At 33.8% G+C, this 19,452-nt stretch overlaps 1 protein-coding gene across 1 annotated transcript; it reads left to right on the plus strand.

Annotated features, from left to right (window-relative positions):
- The first annotated feature begins 6,960 nt into the window (after window positions 1-6,960).
- Window positions 6,961-19,386, plus strand: LOC132564218 (cell death abnormality protein 1-like). The gene is made up of 17 exons (XM_060228891.1): window positions 6,961-7,039; window positions 10,362-10,574; window positions 11,773-12,027; window positions 12,298-12,396; window positions 12,789-12,884; window positions 13,033-13,128; window positions 13,278-13,373; window positions 13,523-13,618; window positions 13,768-13,863; window positions 14,903-14,998; window positions 15,170-15,265; window positions 16,154-16,249; window positions 17,584-17,679; window positions 17,948-18,049; window positions 18,237-18,327; window positions 19,055-19,095; window positions 19,278-19,386. Exons 1-17 carry the CDS (start codon window positions 6,961-6,963, stop codon window positions 19,361-19,363), a joined length of 1,830 nt encoding a protein of 609 aa, XP_060084874.1. The 3' UTR covers window positions 19,364-19,386.
- Window positions 19,387-19,452: the final 66 nt, after the last annotated feature.

Below are 19,452 nucleotides of genomic sequence, written 5' to 3' on the forward strand. Positions count from 1 at the left end.
ATTGCATTTCCTTGACATGACAGAGGGTTCCATGGACACCACAGACATGTAAATGAACCGACACTGCAGGAAATCATCAGATTTCAAAAAGGCCTTGTTACCTTGATTCATAGACATGAATATAGGACAAACTTGTAAATCAAAACAGCATATGAGTGCGACAAATTCAAATTAACGCCGTTGTAGACTGATTTGAATAATTTCCGCATGTTTACAAACACACAATCTGAGTTCTGGTATCGTCAGACTATGACCAGTGCTCTTACGTGTCAGGTGAGGCCAAATTAGATTTAGCTTAAAGTCGGAATATTCCATTACCACGCATATGATAACATATATATATTTTTTCAATAGTGTGTGTGTGTGTGTGTGTGTGTGTGTGTGTGTGTGTGTGTGTGTGTGTGTGTGTGTGTGTGTTTACTAACAATAAGATCATCATTTGGGTTACATTTTTATACCAAGTCATGTTCTCAGCTTTTTATCTGTTCTTGAAATCGTCCACAGCAGCGTCAGTTCAAATAGGAATAATTATCCTTATATAATTATCAATATATAAAATGATAACGCTGTGTGATGGTTTAATGTTAATTACATAACACAAACTTTGTTATTGAAGCAATCTGTTAAAACTTAATATTGTTTTCATTAACTTATTGTGGGAGGAAACCAGAGTATCCGGTGAAAACCCACGTGGATGGCCAGGTGAACCCTCACCTTTTCATGTCCGTTCCGGGAATCGAATCCCGGACGGTTAGGTGGAAGGCGAGTGCGTTACCACTGCGCTACACAACCATCCCAAAGATATTAGAACTAACAAAGCATTTTTTGGTTGATCAACTATAATATACGGAGAATTATATCATAATCATTAAATGATCAAAAGTTTGATATCATCATCGTTACTTGGACACTTGGATTTGATACTCAATAGTGTTTGATAAAGTAACCGTGTCTTACTAGGGGTCTCCTTCGTTATACGGCAACTCCAAGTTCTGGATCCATTTCAACATTTATTGTTGAAGGGTAAAAGTTACCCTAAATTAACAAATAAATATGCATAGTAAAATATACGACGAAACATACATATTTTAATTCATAACAACAAATGAATCATACATTATTATAACTACATGCATTTACGCAATTGGCTCAAGTTACAATCTTTACGCATGACTAGCAAATCCTTACTAATATATTATTCTGGATAACCCAGTCGTTATTACAATGTTTAAAAAAACACACGATTATATACACTCGTCAATATATCACTTATAGGTTAACTGAAATTGAAATTCATTATTATTAACACAAATAAAAAGGAAACTTGCCTCTTCACAAACGATGAAGGCGTAGGAGTGACTCTAGTAAATTAAGGACAAACATCTAGCAACCGGATATGAGAAATTGAAATATTCAAGGAAAACCACTGGAGCACGTCTTATACGAGAGTAAGGGTGGCGGGAATGCACTGACCCATGGTCAGTTTGACATATAAAAATAGATCTGACCTATGAGCCTAGACAAACAGGTTTCATGGGTGCTAAATAAAAACACATACACAGTTATGTAAGAGTTCACTCCCTTTGATTAAAAAAATACACTAATACATGTAAGTTAATATAATTATATAAACAATAATAATTATTGTCATTAAATAATGACACTCTCATTTTCAGAATAATACATACGTTTATATGACTTCTAGATAAAATTGGCTATCTTGTTTCTCCCCGTACATTTGTGTGTGAGTAAATAACTGGTTCTCAAATTTAAGATAGCAATATTAAGTTTCGCTGCCAATCTCTTAAAATCTTAACATTCTTTTCGATGTTGTTTTTATAAAATTCTTCAAACAGAAATAAAGTATCCAATATCGAGAGTGTAACCAGTCAATGTCCTAAATTCTGACGTCATAATGTAAGTACACGCACAAACATACACATCTATGTCAGCCTGACCCTGGTCAGCGATTTGTTTGCTGCTGTCCTGCAATAAATTTAATGACAATAAAAAAAATAACATAGTGTATTTTTTTTTTATAAAAATTGTAATTTATTAATGATTTGATAATTTAAATGCAGATACATATTTACATATGTTGACATGAACTGTATCAATTATTTGTTGTCAATATTCATTGATAATACTGAAGAGCAGCAAAGATGGGTACAATCATCGGAACTCCAAGGGTTTAAAACCAGAGATAAATCTCGGGAGATCTGGGAAAACTCTTGAAAACCTCCTGACATCCATTGCAACAGAATTGAAAAACAATGACAAGAGTTTTATACGAACATATAAAGACTCCCTCAAAAACCTTTTAACAAAACTGAATAGACACGCGTATCTAACACGAGTGCCCTACGTGGTCGGTTGTTGGGCTAACATCCGAAGTTACCTTTGAGGACATAACAGGGATTATGACCAATGTGTGCCCCAGTTGGAGCCACCCCCACTGATCAACCCTACTTTAGCCACAGACCACTGACCAATGAGTAAAGACAAAGGAGGTGATCACGTGCAAAACACATATCATGTATAAGTGATCTTATGTGTTAGAGATCAATGTCTAAGTTGATGTACATTGAAAAGTATCTAAAGAAATACCCCACCGCTATTGCTCCATCCAAAGTAATATTGGTTACATTATGATAATTAACAATATCCAGGGCATATCTTACATAGATATATTTATTATGAATAATAAATTCAATATACATTGTATGATAACGTATTTACTTTTGTTTTCTATTTTTGATATCATACATTGTAATTGTTTTTCAAAATGTGTTCAACCACAAGTTTCTGTTGACATATTATTTCATATTATTTTTGTGTCTTAAAATCAAACCTGGGTAAAAGTTGGCCGCTTATAAAAAAATTGTTAAATTGAACTAAACTGCGTGCAATATTAATAATAAGTACTAGATGGTTATTTGATATGAAGGTTTCTTTTGTCCCTCGTGACAAGAAAAACAAGCAGGCAGCCAATTTAGATCTTGATAACGTTTGTTAAATGATTCATTGAACGTTACTGAATGAATCACACTATAATTTTATTTGAAGACTCATCATGTTACCTAGTCGTGCTGATAGATTTCGGACTACTTGAAAAAGACCCATGTGCTGTCACTTCTAATTGAGACATGTTAAGAATTCTTTTTTGTAGAGTAGTTGGTGGTTTGATGTCCACATGTAAATTCAACTTCAATTAAGAGCAAATTAGAAAAAATGTAAATAAGAATAACAGGCTCAATCGATACAGAGTAACCAAAATGAAACTACGGTAGGCGTGGAAATCCCTCTGTGATCTCTTGTGAGTTATTATGGTTTATTAGATACATTGGATTATGTAGTTTCAGTAATGACTATACGCGCTTTTCAATCTTTGTTATCTGTATAATCACTCAACATTATTGCTAGTCCATATTTTATACAAGATATTAACAAACGTTGTATGTTAGCATCCGATATGTATTTGCGATATTGTTTGACTCCTTGAGAATTTATTTCAATTGATATTTTGAGTTGTTTGTTCCACTATATGTATACATACATGTATGTTTTATAAGATCAATAAGATAATTTGCACCAATCAGATGTAAATACCTTTGTATTACTCCTAATTTGGTAACAGCTCATGTGATTGAAAGATTTTTTTAACCCTAACATTTCTTTCATGTATTAATAAGTTAATACTATAATCAATTACTACTACGAAATAGTTCCTAACTTCTTATTACCATGTTTACTCATAACTTATATGTTATTGTTGAAGGAGAATGTAACTAAATATAAGAAACAATGTTCGAAGTTTCGATGTGATCATGTTTTTGTAAAGTATCAACAAGGAAGAATGAAAGAGGATGTATTCGCCAGATCTGTGAAATAATTTGATCTGTGTACAAGAAGACTGGAAATAAAGAACAAAATAACATTTGGTTTTTGCCTTTATTAATTATTTCTTAAGACATTTGAATTCCTTATTTACTTCTTACTTATTTTCACCAATATTTGCATGGTGGATGTCATAGGAGAAGTGGTAGACGCTTACTCTTCCCGAATATTTTATTTTTATTATCAATGTACTTGCTTATTTACCATTTGAAGTTTTTGATTTTATTAAAATTTTGTTAATTTTTATTTTTGAATTTGAGTTTGGATTATTATCTAAATTTATTTATTCCTTATATTAAAGCTACGACCTAGTAAATTCGTTTTGTGAACATTTTGTCACACAATCTTTTATAAATGATAAGATTAAATCGTGCGTTTTTACCTCTCAGAGCAAGATATAAAACAGAAAATTCCATAAAGTGACATCCCGGTAGAACATGTTGGCTGTTTAATTATTATTGTTAGTGACAGTGTTGAGATCGTTTCCATTGAAACATAAAGAATTTAAGTCATAGTTATATAAGAAGAATCTCTCTCCGTTGATCAAATATGAAAACGCATACACACAACACCACATCAGTGAACTGGAATGCCTTCCAAGATGATTCGGTTGAAGAGGTATGGCCAAATGCGTGTATTCTGCTGCATTGACTGACGGTCTGATCAAGTGGAATTAGGTTAAAGCTTTGCATGCTGTGTAAAATACGTGTGTGACCGGACATTTTCAGAAACGATGGCTATTAATGTCACTTGTTCCTTAATTCTGAATTAAACTTGAGCTATGAAACAACGTCTTCTTGTCCATAAAAAATTGATTGCCGAAAAAAATCCAAGTGTTTACGTACAGTGGCACTATATTTTTCAGATAAATTACCTCATTTTCAAATTTGATATTATCAGCCTTAAATTTGAGAGGGGTTTCCCGAACAGATTTAGTGGTCAAACATGAGATGAGAAACCGACTATGAATAGCGAGATAGCATAAAAACGTAAATGGAAGCTAATAAAACATGTACACTCAATAAAATGAACTACGTTTTTTACGCGAAGTCCTATTGATTATAAAAATCAAATGATGTATTAATCATGCTGTTCAATAATTATCAAGATGATGCGATGAAAGCAAACCATATCTTCTTTATATAAAACAAGTGATTTTTTTTCAAAGAGTTATGCTACTTTATATTGGTTATGGTTAAATTTTCTAGCTTCACGTTAAGTCCATATACGTAAATATATTTCTTTTGTGTCGTAATTCATCTTATGATCAGCTTATGATGCCAAACAAGTTCAATATTGCTGGTTTCCTCAGTCTCATAATCGTTTATATATATGTTTATAAACAATATCAAAAACAACAAACAATAAAACCACTCATATATTGAGACAGAAATACGCGTGTACTTATTATGAAATGCAATTTTTCTTCTTGTGAGACATTGCAATTTTCGGTACATTAAAAAGAAAAAAATCCCGATAGACATGAGAATCTGATTTCAAACCTCAAGTTCGTAGAAACAATGTCACCATATGAACAAAGATGTTCTGGAAGGATAATCGAGTTTTATCGACGACAATTACCATGTCAATGTTGTTAAATCCAATTAAATAATGTTTTGTATTCACTCGAGTATATTGTTATCACGAACACCAAACACATCCACCTGCATAACGCTATTACACATGTATGCCTTGAAAGTATGGTACTTACCATATTCTGACGAATAATACAGCACATTCATCAGTTCTAAACTTATGTTATTAGGCATCTTTTCACGAATATTCCTGCATGCTTTGTTTCTATAAATAAATCCCTTAAAAAAATGTTCCTCGTTGTAATATTAGGATATGAAATCACTATCAGTATTTCGCTGTTACTTACTTCAAGAAATATGGTGATAAATTAATTGCTTGTTCTTGAGATGAAAGGCTCAGAACTGGATCATCTATTATCAGATGCAAATGGCATGACTTGCTACATCAGTACTGTAGTGGTGCTTGTAAGTACGTTTAATGTTTAAGAATGAAATCAATCAATTATATTTAGACGTGTTATATGTATCATTTAAAAGTGGTTAGTTTGGAAACATAATCTGGGTGAATCTGTTATAGATATACTCCGTGGTGGATAATGACAATGGCACTGACTTACACAAAACTTTCAATCGAAAATGTACGGCAATTATCATCATTGATACTGAAGTCTTTGTTTGTGCAAGCACCTACATGCACATACGCACCAGATAATGAAACTAACGTTGATCGAAGAACTGAAACTTTAAAATCAATTTAACAAAATTCAATAACAAATTCAGGAATGACAATTTCATAGTTATTTTATGGGATATTATTGAAATACTTTGAAAATACAACTCCAAACAACACTTCAAAAACCCTCACAAAGAATAAAAACGTTATATTTGTTGAAAACAAATATCTGTCCATGATGATATTGTCACAAAAAAAATTATTTTCCTTAATATAGACTTGGCTTCCAGCGGAAGGTGAGAGAAAAACCATTGGTGACATAACGATAGACAGAAAGGGAGAGATCGTCCATAATGTAACTGTGATAGAAAATGTATATCAGATTACATGTTATTTCTTGTATTATGCCATACTATTGAATAACTACTAAACTTAAATAAGTTCAATAGAAAACAAAAGCAAAAAATACTTAAACATAAACAAAAAAGAAAAATGATGACTATCATATAACTTTCTCATATAAATCGATTCATATCTACATGTTGTTTCCAATTTTTTCGTACAAACGTAACTCAGTAAACCAGCACTTCACATTTCACAGTAATAATTTACGCACCAGTAAACATGACAATAATAAGAATTATTCCCCTTACATCGTAGAAATTTTAAGTGCAGTTTTGAGCTATTTTTGGATGGCGTTTCAAGCGTCTCGGCCACTTGGAATGTTTACAAAATGTTTATACCTTATTCAGTGGTTGTCCTCGCTAGATATCAAACTATGATCTGCACGTTCTATAAATAACACAAAAAGACACAGTCAGAACATGCCTTGTACTTCCTTGTTTCTGATATGTAATGGCGTTCAAACGAGTGCTGTTTAGCAAAAATGTGTTCGTTCTCCTGTTTGGCATTTTCACCAGGACCAGTGCTGATGGTGAGTAATAAATGGACGAAATCTGATAAGATTTGAGAGTTCGAACTTTAATCAATCATACAGCTTTCTTAGGTAATAGGACACAAGTTCGTTATATAGAATGTCAGTATTAGTATAACAGAAGAATAGAAGATATTATAACACAACCAGTAAAAGGTTTAAGAGTGACGTTTTGATGACTACACGGTCACCTTCATCAGAAATATGACCAGTGTGGAGCGTACTAGTATTCTCGTGATAAACATATTATAAACCAGACATTACACCAGATGGTAACAATGTACTGTAGTCAATCCGACTACGCTTTATTTAACACTAGGGAATAGATGTGCGAGAGTGTGTGGTCACCTCAAGCACTGGCCCGCTGCGGCGTAACCTGATGGCTTCCCTAATCAACCATCAAAAAAGGTGGTTTTTCCTGTCGACTGTTCAGGAATTTTCCCGGTCAATGATAATATTTTACTGTGTGGAAAGACATGTAAGTGCAGATTTATTGATCAGGGAATGTTTCGGTCTGTTGTAGTAATTTTTGCCTTCTTGGAATTCTGCGTCTTTCAAATGTTCATTTAGTCGGACCCCGAATCTCTTGCCTATTTCTCCGATATATGATGCTACACAGTTCTTGCATCTGATTTTGTATACGCATTCTGCGGCGTTTTCTTTGGGTGTTTTATAATTAGGGTGGACTTGGAAATTTCGGAGCGTTTTGTGAGGTTTCAAGGCCTCTGCGAAGCCATGACCATAGTAAATTATCTGAATGGTCTCTGAGAGGCTTTTGATAACAGAGATGACAACTTGTTCTTTCGTTTTGTTCTTTTTCTTGGTGTTTCATCTCTTATATCTTTTTCGCTTACATCAGATTCATCGTTTACTTTCTGGATTGCCTAATCAGGGTATCCACATGTTGATGGTGCTATGGATGTGGTTTTGTCTTGTTCTTCTGTGACAATCGTTTCACAACTGTTGAGCATGGTTCGTAAAACGCCTAATTTCTGGTGTAATGTTGGTGAGAACGGAAGTTGAGGTATTAGTCTGTGTGGGTCTTGTCCTTATAGACCAATACTTAGATAATACCGTCAGCTTTCTTTACTAGGAGGGTATCAAGGGATGGCATAGCGCCATTGATTTCTTTCTCACATGTGAAGTTCATGCTGTTGGTGGTATTTACTGTATTGATATGAGACGTCAAATCTTTTTGTGACTTTTTAAAAACTATTTCTAATGTGTCATCCATATACCGCTTACACAGACTGGGCCTGAATTATTTTACATGTAGGAATTCCATTTATGAAGATGATGTTTCAAAATTCAGAATAAATACATGTTGTGACTTTCTTCTGAAATTATCAGATATATGGAAAATTACAAAATTAAATTATAGGGTTAGTGCACCTCCCCATCTTATTTTGCGTTTCCACTTAAACACACAAGCTAGCATAACCTATTGAAAACAAACGCACGGAAGCGAACATGGTTTGTATTGTGTCAATTCTGACACCTGGCGCTATATCTTGTAGGAGGTATAGTGAGTGTGCATGAGTAATTCCTTTATAAAGTTACGTGCGTCGGAGAAAAAAGTAAATCTCGTCAATACACCGTGAGATATTAGGGACAGAAGTGTGGTAATAGAAAACCTTTCAAAAGAAGGCATATCAAACCTGTCCATTTCTACAAATATTCATCATAATCAATCAGGATTTGCCTCAGCTGTATTTAAGCCCTTGGCATCACTGGCGAGTCAACAGTTGTAGGATGTTGGTTAATCTATCATTTAGTATTGCTGTATAAAATTCTAAATTTGTAATGAGAAGTGATGTTGACCTGTGTGTTTTTTGTCTCATTGAGGTAATTCTTTCAATTTGTGCATGGACAGACGCTGAGTAAATACAAAAGATATAACCCCGTCGTACTGAGACAGTCGCTAAATATATGCAAAACACTACAATATATTCTATTCCTGGTCATGGGACTAGTGATTTGGTGAAGCTAACTAATAATTTCTTGGATGGGAAACTTCCTGACTGTCCTCTTAAGTAGACAAATATTCACATTAACCACTTTCGGTAGAGAGTGACAGAAAAGGACTTGCTTGCGATTATGATCACTGGAACAAACATGTGTAACTTTTTTATAATCCAAATTAGATTCCAGGCATCAATACGCTGAGTTGGAACAGGTCGAATCTTTAATCCATGTACAATGATAAAATATGGGTTGACTTTTTATTCTTTATCGGAGGAATCTAAACAAAATAGGATGATAATTCTCATTTTTGAATATATCAAAACACGGTTCAGTTTACATCCATTCCAATGTTTTCAGGCATAAAATGACGAAAACATGCATTTTGCCAGTTTTGCCTTTTATCATGGAAAGTGTATTGTTACCGTTCTATGTCAGAGAAATTCAAATACTAATCTCGATAACCTTTGTAAAAACTATATGAAATAGATAAATATATAAGGTTTTCTAACTGACCTTCCCAAATTATGATGTCTGCTGTCAGAAAAATAGGTTGCTTAAATTTGTTCCGGTAACTCTCCAACAACGTTTTTGGAAGGGTTGTTTGGTCATAATGAAATAAGCATGTCCGTCTTATATAAAAATATTCTTAAGCTATAGACATTTACGTCTATTTGTAAAATGATGAAAATTATCAATTGACCTAAGTCATGTTAGTTATTTTCTTTTCTTCTCTCTGAAATTTTATAGTCATGACCTACACATGTTATATGTCCAAATTTACATTTTGTGATTAGAGTTATCGTGTACAAAATGTCCAGTATACATATATCGCAAGTTCCTGCATTTTGTTTTCTTTTTCATACCATGTTATCGTTATCGGGGAGGAAATTGTAATATTAAATTTTACAACTAGTAATCTTACTGACACATCAATTGCCCTTTCTATGATTTGATAATCATTGAACATGAGTTAACAGTCGTGTTGCAAATACATTATAGGCTATGGGTGTTGAGTGCAAATACAGCTACAAGGTACTTGCCACTGTATCATTTCTTGATTGATTTTGTATGTTTATGTAAGAATGTCTCATTTATAACAGATTCATCACTCCAATTACCAAGTACGAGTATGCATAAGAGGTCTTGCATAATCAGGAATGACATCTATAATTGGTTTCGAAAAAAAACTCTAGATTAATTTTCATGGAAGTTCATTGATAATGCTCCAAATTATTTCAAATTAGCCGGTGATTTAAAAAAAAGGGTTAAATATTACATACTCACACAAATTATGCGATGATGACAGGAAGTTATTTATCATCTATTTATAAGAAATCTTCTCCATCTTTTGTTAAAGGCAATATCGCTGCTTTGAAGACTGCTGAGCAAAGTAGTGACTATTTTGACTATAAATGGCTGGCAGGAGCAGCTGTGGACGGATGTGAAACTACAAATATAGAGTCTAATTGTTGTACACACACGATGACAGATGGAAGTCCTAAGACTGCTTGGTGGCGTGTCGATCTTGGACAAATGAGCAGCATCAATACTATACAAATAATCTATAGAAGTACGTATATGCCAAATAGAAATACATTTTGTCATTTAAAACATATGAAATTGATGTGTCCGGAATATGCTGCTTTCATTTTTAGCGACGTTGTCTTATTTCTATAGTCCTTGCCACAGAATCATTCGTTCATTTCATAAGGCAATATATTACCATATACCAATCAATTAATCATGCTTAATGTTAAATAAAGTTAATAACTACTGCGGTATTGATTCTTGTGTATGGTATGACGTGTCATTTTTCAACGATTTCTGCAAACTCATAAAGTAAGCAAAGATAAAAAAAGAAAAACCAACCTGTTATATCCTTATTGCATTAAACTTAACGAATATAGATGAATCATTGTCTTTGCATGCAATCACTAATACATACATTATATACAAAAGAAGGCACGTCTGCTTTTGTCTAAGCAATGATTCTAAATTCTCAGACCGTCAGAAAGGAAATTGTATTTTCATTACTTTTGTATTACTCAATTTTCTATAATTTTTTCAATTAGATATATCGGCATGGGTGAATTTCGTTACACATGAGACCTAGCCGATACAGATCCTAACCTGTCACGTGCATACCCTTTAATAAGTATTTTTGGTACTCGAGGCACATAATTCGCCACTCTCTGAGATGTGAAATTATGCGCTTGAAACGCGGGGTCATTTGCTATTTCGAAAACTGTCGAATTAAAAATGGACTTTGTATTGACCTATCAATATCTTTATACTGCTATGATCGCTAAAGTGTCATAACTAACGAGTTTTCTGTTTTATTTTTTAAATTGTGATGTTAGTCAAACATTTTTACCGAACCGCACAACACATGTCTTCCATTCGCACATTCTTGCACAAGATACTGCATAGTGCGTGTGACCGAACGATGTATGCCCAATATTTGTACGGAATTTTCCGTGTTTACAATGGAATCTTTCGGAGCTGTTGGTTTTATCATTTAGATTAGGAACAATTGTTTTGCGATATAGTTAAGGAGACAATATTCAATGATAATAATATACAATATTCAAACAATTATAATCATTCGATTGCTAGCCGTACATAAGTATATGCCAATAACAACGAATGTAAACTAAATATTAAGCATAATGTAAAATGCTACATTCAAAATAACAGGATGCGAGCCTAATATTCTTAAAGCACTTACGAGTAAATCATGTTATTTCCTTTTTTTAAATTGTATTTAGATGAGATTACAAAGGATAAGGAGAGAACAGCAGGTTACCAGTTATATATATCCAATTTTACGGATTCCCCTACACACGGTGTCCTCTGTTACGAGGAGAGGAGTATTACTAAAGACACCGTGCAACTGAAAATAACACACCGGTGCCCGTATGTAGGTCGGTATATTACTGTTTACAACTACAGAAACAATCCGAAACGGTACGAATGGTATGCTGATGACGCAATACTATCATTGTGTGAGGTAAAAGCGTCTGGTGAGTTTACTATCAAACTATTTTATATCATTGTTTTAAACAGCCTGCTTTTTATGTAAATGTAGGGAAATGGAAACGTCTTATGTTTATTCGATTTGTAAACATGACCTTTCAGATAATTCAGTTCCATTATAATACCAATTTATCAAATGCTTATTAGAAACTGCGTTGGCATGGATATTATTATTTCATTCTGAACAGCAATATATTTGACAAAATACAATGTATACAACAAAATTATATTTCCATAACGCGCATATCTGTGTCCAGGATGTCCAGTTGGCTTTCACGGTGACGGTGACTGTAGTCAAGCGTGCCCAGATAGCTGTTACGGGGGGAACTGTCACTCAAACACGGGCTTTTGCTTCCGTAAGTCACTAAAACTAAGAGCCAACAATTTCCAAAATTTGACAAAGACTGAATTTAACAGAAAATAGTGTATTTGTGCAGCACCATTGACTGGTCATATTATGTTAGATATGGATACAGGAAGTAAATGATTCCTTACTTTTTTGCGTCAGCTTTTGCAGTAACCAGTCATTTGTATGGCACAACACTGTCCATTGTAACTCGCCTTTTCTAATACAAAACACGTGTCAATTTCAGTATAACTTTGATATTTGGAAATGACTGCAAAGATTTAATACAAAACTTCAATAATATTGTCTAATATAGATATAATAAAAGGTTTCAGGGATGGATAAAAATATGTATTGGAACATAATTAATCTATTAATGGCTTAAATTCCTGATATGTCTAGAGTGTATTCTTGGGAAGTATGGCGATACATGTGGTCAAGACTGTTCTGTAAACTGTAAGGACAGGTTGTGTGCTAAGGACACCGGGTACTGTACAGGTGAGTGTCTTTTCCATATCATGTTGTAAAGTTGTACCGGTATATTACAAAATTACATGTTTCTTCTGTCCCAAATCCGTCACTTTGATATCGCAAGATTTTCAAATTGGTTTCTCTTCTGTTGTTTGCTACGTATTGATGTTTACAGATTGCATTAACGGAAAGTACGGTGATACATGTGGCCAAGACTGTTCTGTAAACTGTAAGGACAGGTTGTGTGCTAAGGACACCGGGTACTGTACAGGTGAGTGTCTTTTTCATACCTTATTGTGAAGTTGTACCGGGATATTGCAAAATTTACGTGTTTCCTCTGTCCCCTGTCCGTCACTTTGATATCGCAAGATTTTCAAATTGGTTTCTCTTCTGTTGTTTGCTACGTATTGATGTTTACAGATTGCATTAACGGAAAGTACGGTGATACATGTGGCCAAGACTGTTCTGTAAACTGTAAGGACAGGTTGTGTGCTAAGGACACCGGGTACTGTACAGGTGAGTGTCTTTTTCATACCTTATTGTGAAGTTGTACCGGGATATTGCAAAATTTACGTGTTTCCTCTGTCCCCTGTCCGTCACTTTGATATCGCAAGATTTTCAAATTGGTTTCTCTTCTGTTGTTTGCTACGTATTGATGTTTACAGATTGCATTAACGGAAAGTACGGTGATACATGTGGCCAAGACTGTTCTGTAAACTGTAAGGACAGGTTGTGTGCTAAGGACACCGGGTACTGTACAGGTGAGTGTCTTTTTCATACCTTATTGTGAAGTTGTACCGGGATATTGCAAAATTTACGTGTTTCCTCTGTCCCCTGTCCGTCACTTTGATATCGCAAGATTTTCAAATTGGTTTCTCTTCTGTTGTTTGCTACGTACTGTTGTTTACAGATTGCATTAACGGGAAGTACGGCGATACATGTCCTGAGGACTGTTCTGTAAACTGTAAGGACAGGTTGTGTGCCAAGGACACTGGGTTCTGTACAGGTTTATTTACGTTTAGTACAGCCTCGTTCATTTTTACCGTATAATATATTGCTACAACATTTTCAACTTAAGAAAATAATGAACCTGTAAATATTTATATCTTCAGGTCGTTACTATTCACAATTGACAGGTTCTTATCTAGCATTTGCTTAATCACTTATTCTCCACAATGTAAGGAAGTCATCCTAACGGAATTGCTTCATATTAAACACTCTATATTTTGTAATAGTTACATCGATTTTGCGTTTAGATTAAGACCTGTGTAATGTTTCCAAAGTTTTAATAGAAGTTACTTAACGTGGACAACAATGTATAAAGAAACACAACAAGCGAACACAAATGATAATGAATAGCACGTTTTATATCCTTAGAATGTGTCCCTAAAAAGTATGCCGATACAAGCGATTAATTTGTCAGCTTTTCGTTAATAATTTGGCTCTGGTTTAGAAACATGTAGTTACACTTGGTGTAGGATATTTAAGGTTACACAGATTACAACATATTCTTTCTGCTGGTGAATTTTACATTTGTCCCCTGCGTTCACTTCTTAAAAACCCATCTCGCGAAAAACAATGATAAGTACACATTTGTCACTGAGACTTACTCACGGTTATATCAAGTCAATAAAATGAAATGAAATTTATTCTCCATTCATTTCCTTAGAATGTGTCCCTGATTCGTATGGTAATACATTAATCCGTTAATTGTAAGGACAGCAACAAATCACAATTAATTTGACCTGAATGAAACAAAAATGACTTCCTCACAATCTAGGGTCCCTCCAACCCCCTCCACTGTTAACACTATTCTCCTATTCATGTCCAAACTTGTGCATGCAACCGTTTAGTAAAATTAGGAGTGACTGTGAGATGGATACACATGATTTTGACGAATTCTGCATTAACAATCGCCGTATAATCGATTTCTATCTTACATGGTTTTCTTTACTATATGTAACATTAAGGAAAGCAATGATATTGGCAATGTGAGATGCAGTAGATTTATCTTATATAATTGTGGACTCATTCTATATTCTTAGAATGCGTTCCTGGAAAATACGGCAATGGATGTGAACACAACTGCTCCGTAAACTGTAACGATATATTGTGCGAAAAAGAAACCGCATACTGCATTGGTAAGTGATTCCATTTTTTTTTCTTCTTTTTTTAAATTTGATTCTGAAATGTATTTTTGCAATATTTCAGTCCTAATTGAGATAATCATGTAAACTTACCGAAAATCTTTTGTTAATAACAGATAGAGTAGATAAGTGTTTTGTCATTTCGGTCCTGTTCTATACTCGCAGATTGTGTTCCTGGACGGTATGGCAGTATATGTAATCAGAAATGTTCTGACAACTGTAAAGATAGGTTCTGTGACAAGGTCACTGGAAATTGTACAGGTAAGTGATAATATAATTGAATTGTCACGCTTTATTTCAATCGGCGCATCACCTAAACAAAAACGCAAATATTTATCAGAGCAACACAACTAATGCCTGTTTCTCTGTAAAACAACTACAAGTTTGCTACGAAAGACTACAATTGTAACTTCAATGGCAACTGGAAATTAAAATGCAAATTCATACACAATGGGATCCTTCAAAATGTTCTTTGTGTTCACTCACAACACAGGGATTTAATTCCAAACCATCGTTATATGAAAATGCTTTATATTCAATGTGTTCTATTTTCATATTCTATAAACTTTCAGTATCTTTAGAGAAGTGAAAATAGCACTTAAATGTCTAAAATCGTGAAAAACAATATGATATATCTAGAATTTGACATTTTTATTTGAATGGGAGGGAAGCAAATTCGAACCTGTATGTTTATGACATGAAAATTACGTTTGAATAGTGCAGTAAACGTTATTTTTATTAATTCTTTTGTGACGTCATAATGCTCCGACGGGTTAGTGACGTCATTTCATTGTCATTATATGATATAATGATATATCATATTACAAGATTTTACAAGTGAAATTAGTATTATATGCGTATATACAATGCATTGCATATGTGATCAGTAAAATGTATTGTACGAGATACTTTTAATACGAATTCTATCCAAAGGCATACATTACACCAATTATCAGATGAGAGTTGTTTTTAAGAATGATAGGCAAGTTCACTTCTTGAAAGATTGAAAGATTCCTTGTACATTGTTGGAATGGAGATATGCTTATTTCAAAGTTTACTTTTGAACTGAATCTTGACCATTTGACTGTCACATTGCCAATTATGACACGATTATGACCTTGATTATCTAAGGAATGGCTTGTTTTACAGAATGTACCAATGGAAAACACGGGGATGCGTGTGACATTGACTGCCCGAAGAATTGTAAAGACAATGTTTGTATCCGCAAGACGGGACATTGTTATGGCAAGTTGATATTGCTTCTTTGTTTTGTACTTGACCTTACGACACAGGGTTACCAATTGAGAACGACAAACGTATATTCATGATATTCTTTTCAAATGTCATACAATTCACTTGAATACGTATAAATTGTTTGCTTATATTTACACCACGAATAGGTTGCTAACATACGTCTGCATACTATATTGTCGAAGACAAGGACAGGTTTATGAAGTGTCTGAGGTGTTGGTGGATACTATCTTTATTGAATCCAATATCAATATTACCTAGGGATCTGTATCACACTGGATAACGTGCTATCTTTTAACTTAAAACGGCTGGAATTTGATTCTTTGATAGGGGATGGAAAACGTTTGCTATTTTGTTTGTAATTCTCTGCCATAGCTACAGTCAAAAAGGGACGGCTTCCATTGATGATGTGGTCACTGATGGGCACTTTTTAGTGCCATCACACTGTAACATCATAGCTTGGGCGCGGTGGCATAACACTTTCTCGTTCATATTATACTGATTAACAAATCTTTTTACATCCCATCAGCGACAATCGGATAACAGAAAATATCATTTAGTTTCTTTGGTATGTCTTTGGAAAAGAAGCGACTTACTTTTTTTCCACTTGAATGAACATTAAGCTCAAAGGCAAGAAGTGAGGAAACATCAAGCACCAAAAAAGAATACATTAAAGACAATGTTCGCGACCACGAACCATGTTAGAAATAAACGGCCATACCTATTTTGCCTTAAAAATATATTTGAATTTAGATTATGTTAAAGTGTTTCTAGATGATGTCATGTCATTCTCTTTCGAATTGCTGGCCTGCTTTGATAAAACAAGATTGATCTTATCAAAGCATGTAACAGAAACTTAATTCTGTTCTTCAAAAGAGTTTACAAAAGATCAGCAAATTTTAAATATACAAAAGACCCACTTTTTGTTTGAATAAGAAATTAGACACATATTAACTTGACGACATCAAAATGCTACGCTACAAAAAATGGAATACTTCTTAAATATTTGACTCAGGAATTCGATTTTGCAATATGAGTGAATATTAACAATCTTCAACGAGAGACAAGGTTTCTATGGATCATTATGGTATCTTTGGTACTCCTGTGTCTTCCCTGTTTCTTATCACCTCTTTTTAAAATTTCAAAAGTGAATTTAAAAAAAAATCCTTCGAGATGATGCTATGATTTTCAAAATTCGAAGATTTTTTTTAAAGTCTGGCAATTCACAATATTACACATAAACATAAATAATGACACTAGCGACGGCTGATAAAAAATAAAACTGTTGATACATTTGTTCTAAAATTAGAATTCCTTTTCACTTGTAGATTGCATTATCGGAAAGTATGATGCGACATGTGCCTTAACGTGCCCCGTGACTTGTAAAAATTTCGTTTGTGATCAACAAACTGGACAATGTTTAGGTAAAGTAGCGAGACGTGTTTTATGCACATATTTGTAAGTCTTAGAAGATAAACAAAAAGAAGAAATTGATGGCAAATTCTACTGTTTGACGTTAATACAATATCTTTCACGGCGAGAGTCCATTGCAAATTTTACACAACAAATTAGAACAGAACTGCATAATAAAATAAACAATACTCAGCATAACTATCTATGTTATATCTATCAGTGTGACATTCTGCAAGGATAAGATTATGAAGTGATTAAGTCATGGTATTTTTTGTGCAGAATGTTATGCGGGAAAGTATGGATTTGTGTGTGGTGCAGATTGTCTGGACACTTGCACTGACAGTACGTGTAACAAAGACGACGGTCATTGTATCAGCACTGGTAAGTATATACTTTTCGAAATATTTGAGATAATTTCCTTAACATCAGCATTTCATTTTCAAGCATGAATTGTAAGAGAGCAAGACTAATTGAAGCATGTTATAGGAAATAAATGTCTACTTCCTGAACAGAGAGGGGAAGATCAGTACTGATTTAATAGCAAACAGACTCTTTTGTTATATTTCAGCCGATCATAAGCTAATCATAATAGCTGTTCAAGCCGTCATTATTGGTTTACTGATTGCTGCGTTCATCACAACGGTAATATGTCTACTTCGGTAAGTAACATTAGTAAAGTGTGCTGTCATCCACAAAACTTCCAACATGAAAATTACAGTCGTTTATCAAAGTTATACAATTCTTGCTAAAAATTGTTAACAAACGACAGAAGAACAGTACTGTTGATTTGTCAAATTATTGTTTTTCGGTGTATATAATCACATTGACCATCATAGATTTGTTCTGAGAACGTTCCGTTAAGTAATGTCAGTTTCGGGTAATGCGCTACTTTTATTTAATGCTTAAATGTTTAAAAACAAACATGTTGTTATTCTGAGCAAAAGTCACATTTGCATATAGCAGGTGGAATAACTCTTTATAAAACACCATGTGAATGTAAATTGATTTAAAACTATTCCGTACACTAGCTAAAGTGTCCATCATTAATAGATATTTAACGTTACGGAAATTAAAATTCGATACGAATTTGCCTTCAAGACAGAAAAAAACGGTTATAATTTATAGAGGATATTTAGGAATACGGCAAAGAAAGAGACATGGTAGGATTAAGCTTTTTGAAATGTCATTGCAACATTTCCGGGCAGGGAAAGTCATTTTGTTTAATAAGAAAATATGTCTTTGTCATGTTTTGTGTATACTTTTGCATTCTTAAAGCTTGAAACGCAATATATCATAACAATAACAAATAGAGAAAAACCCGATATCGTGATTCACCTCCGATGTTGCTTCCTCTGATTGACAGTTATCAACTTTCTATCTTTACAGAATAATCCAAAATAGAAAAAAGTCATCAGGTAACGACAAAGGTAATTAGTAAAGACAAAAGTACTATTTCGATTTTTCGATATATAGACAGACATATTTATAATATAAGGCATTTATTATTTGCTGTCACCTTCAAAAATATCTTTTTAATAACATTTTCTACGTCATTTGTTTAACTATATAAAAATCCTACTCTCGTCAATTTCGTTTTATTGCCTTACAGAATCATCCGTTCCGGATCCAAATTATACGTCTCTTTCGAATGAACAGGAAGGAGCGCCACACGTCTATGAAATGATCGTCAAATAATCGGGCTGTCACATTCCCACAACTGACCGTCATATCAGATTTATGCTGCACGACTCATATCTGTTAAACAATGTTGTTACCGAAGGGAT

This window comes from Ylistrum balloti, unplaced genomic scaffold (genome assembly GCF_031769215.1).
Source record: "Ylistrum balloti isolate Yb309-2 unplaced genomic scaffold, AGI_CSIRO_Ybal_v1 Utg372074, whole genome shotgun sequence".
Taxonomy (NCBI): Eukaryota; Metazoa; Mollusca; class Bivalvia; order Pectinida; family Pectinidae; genus Ylistrum; species Ylistrum balloti.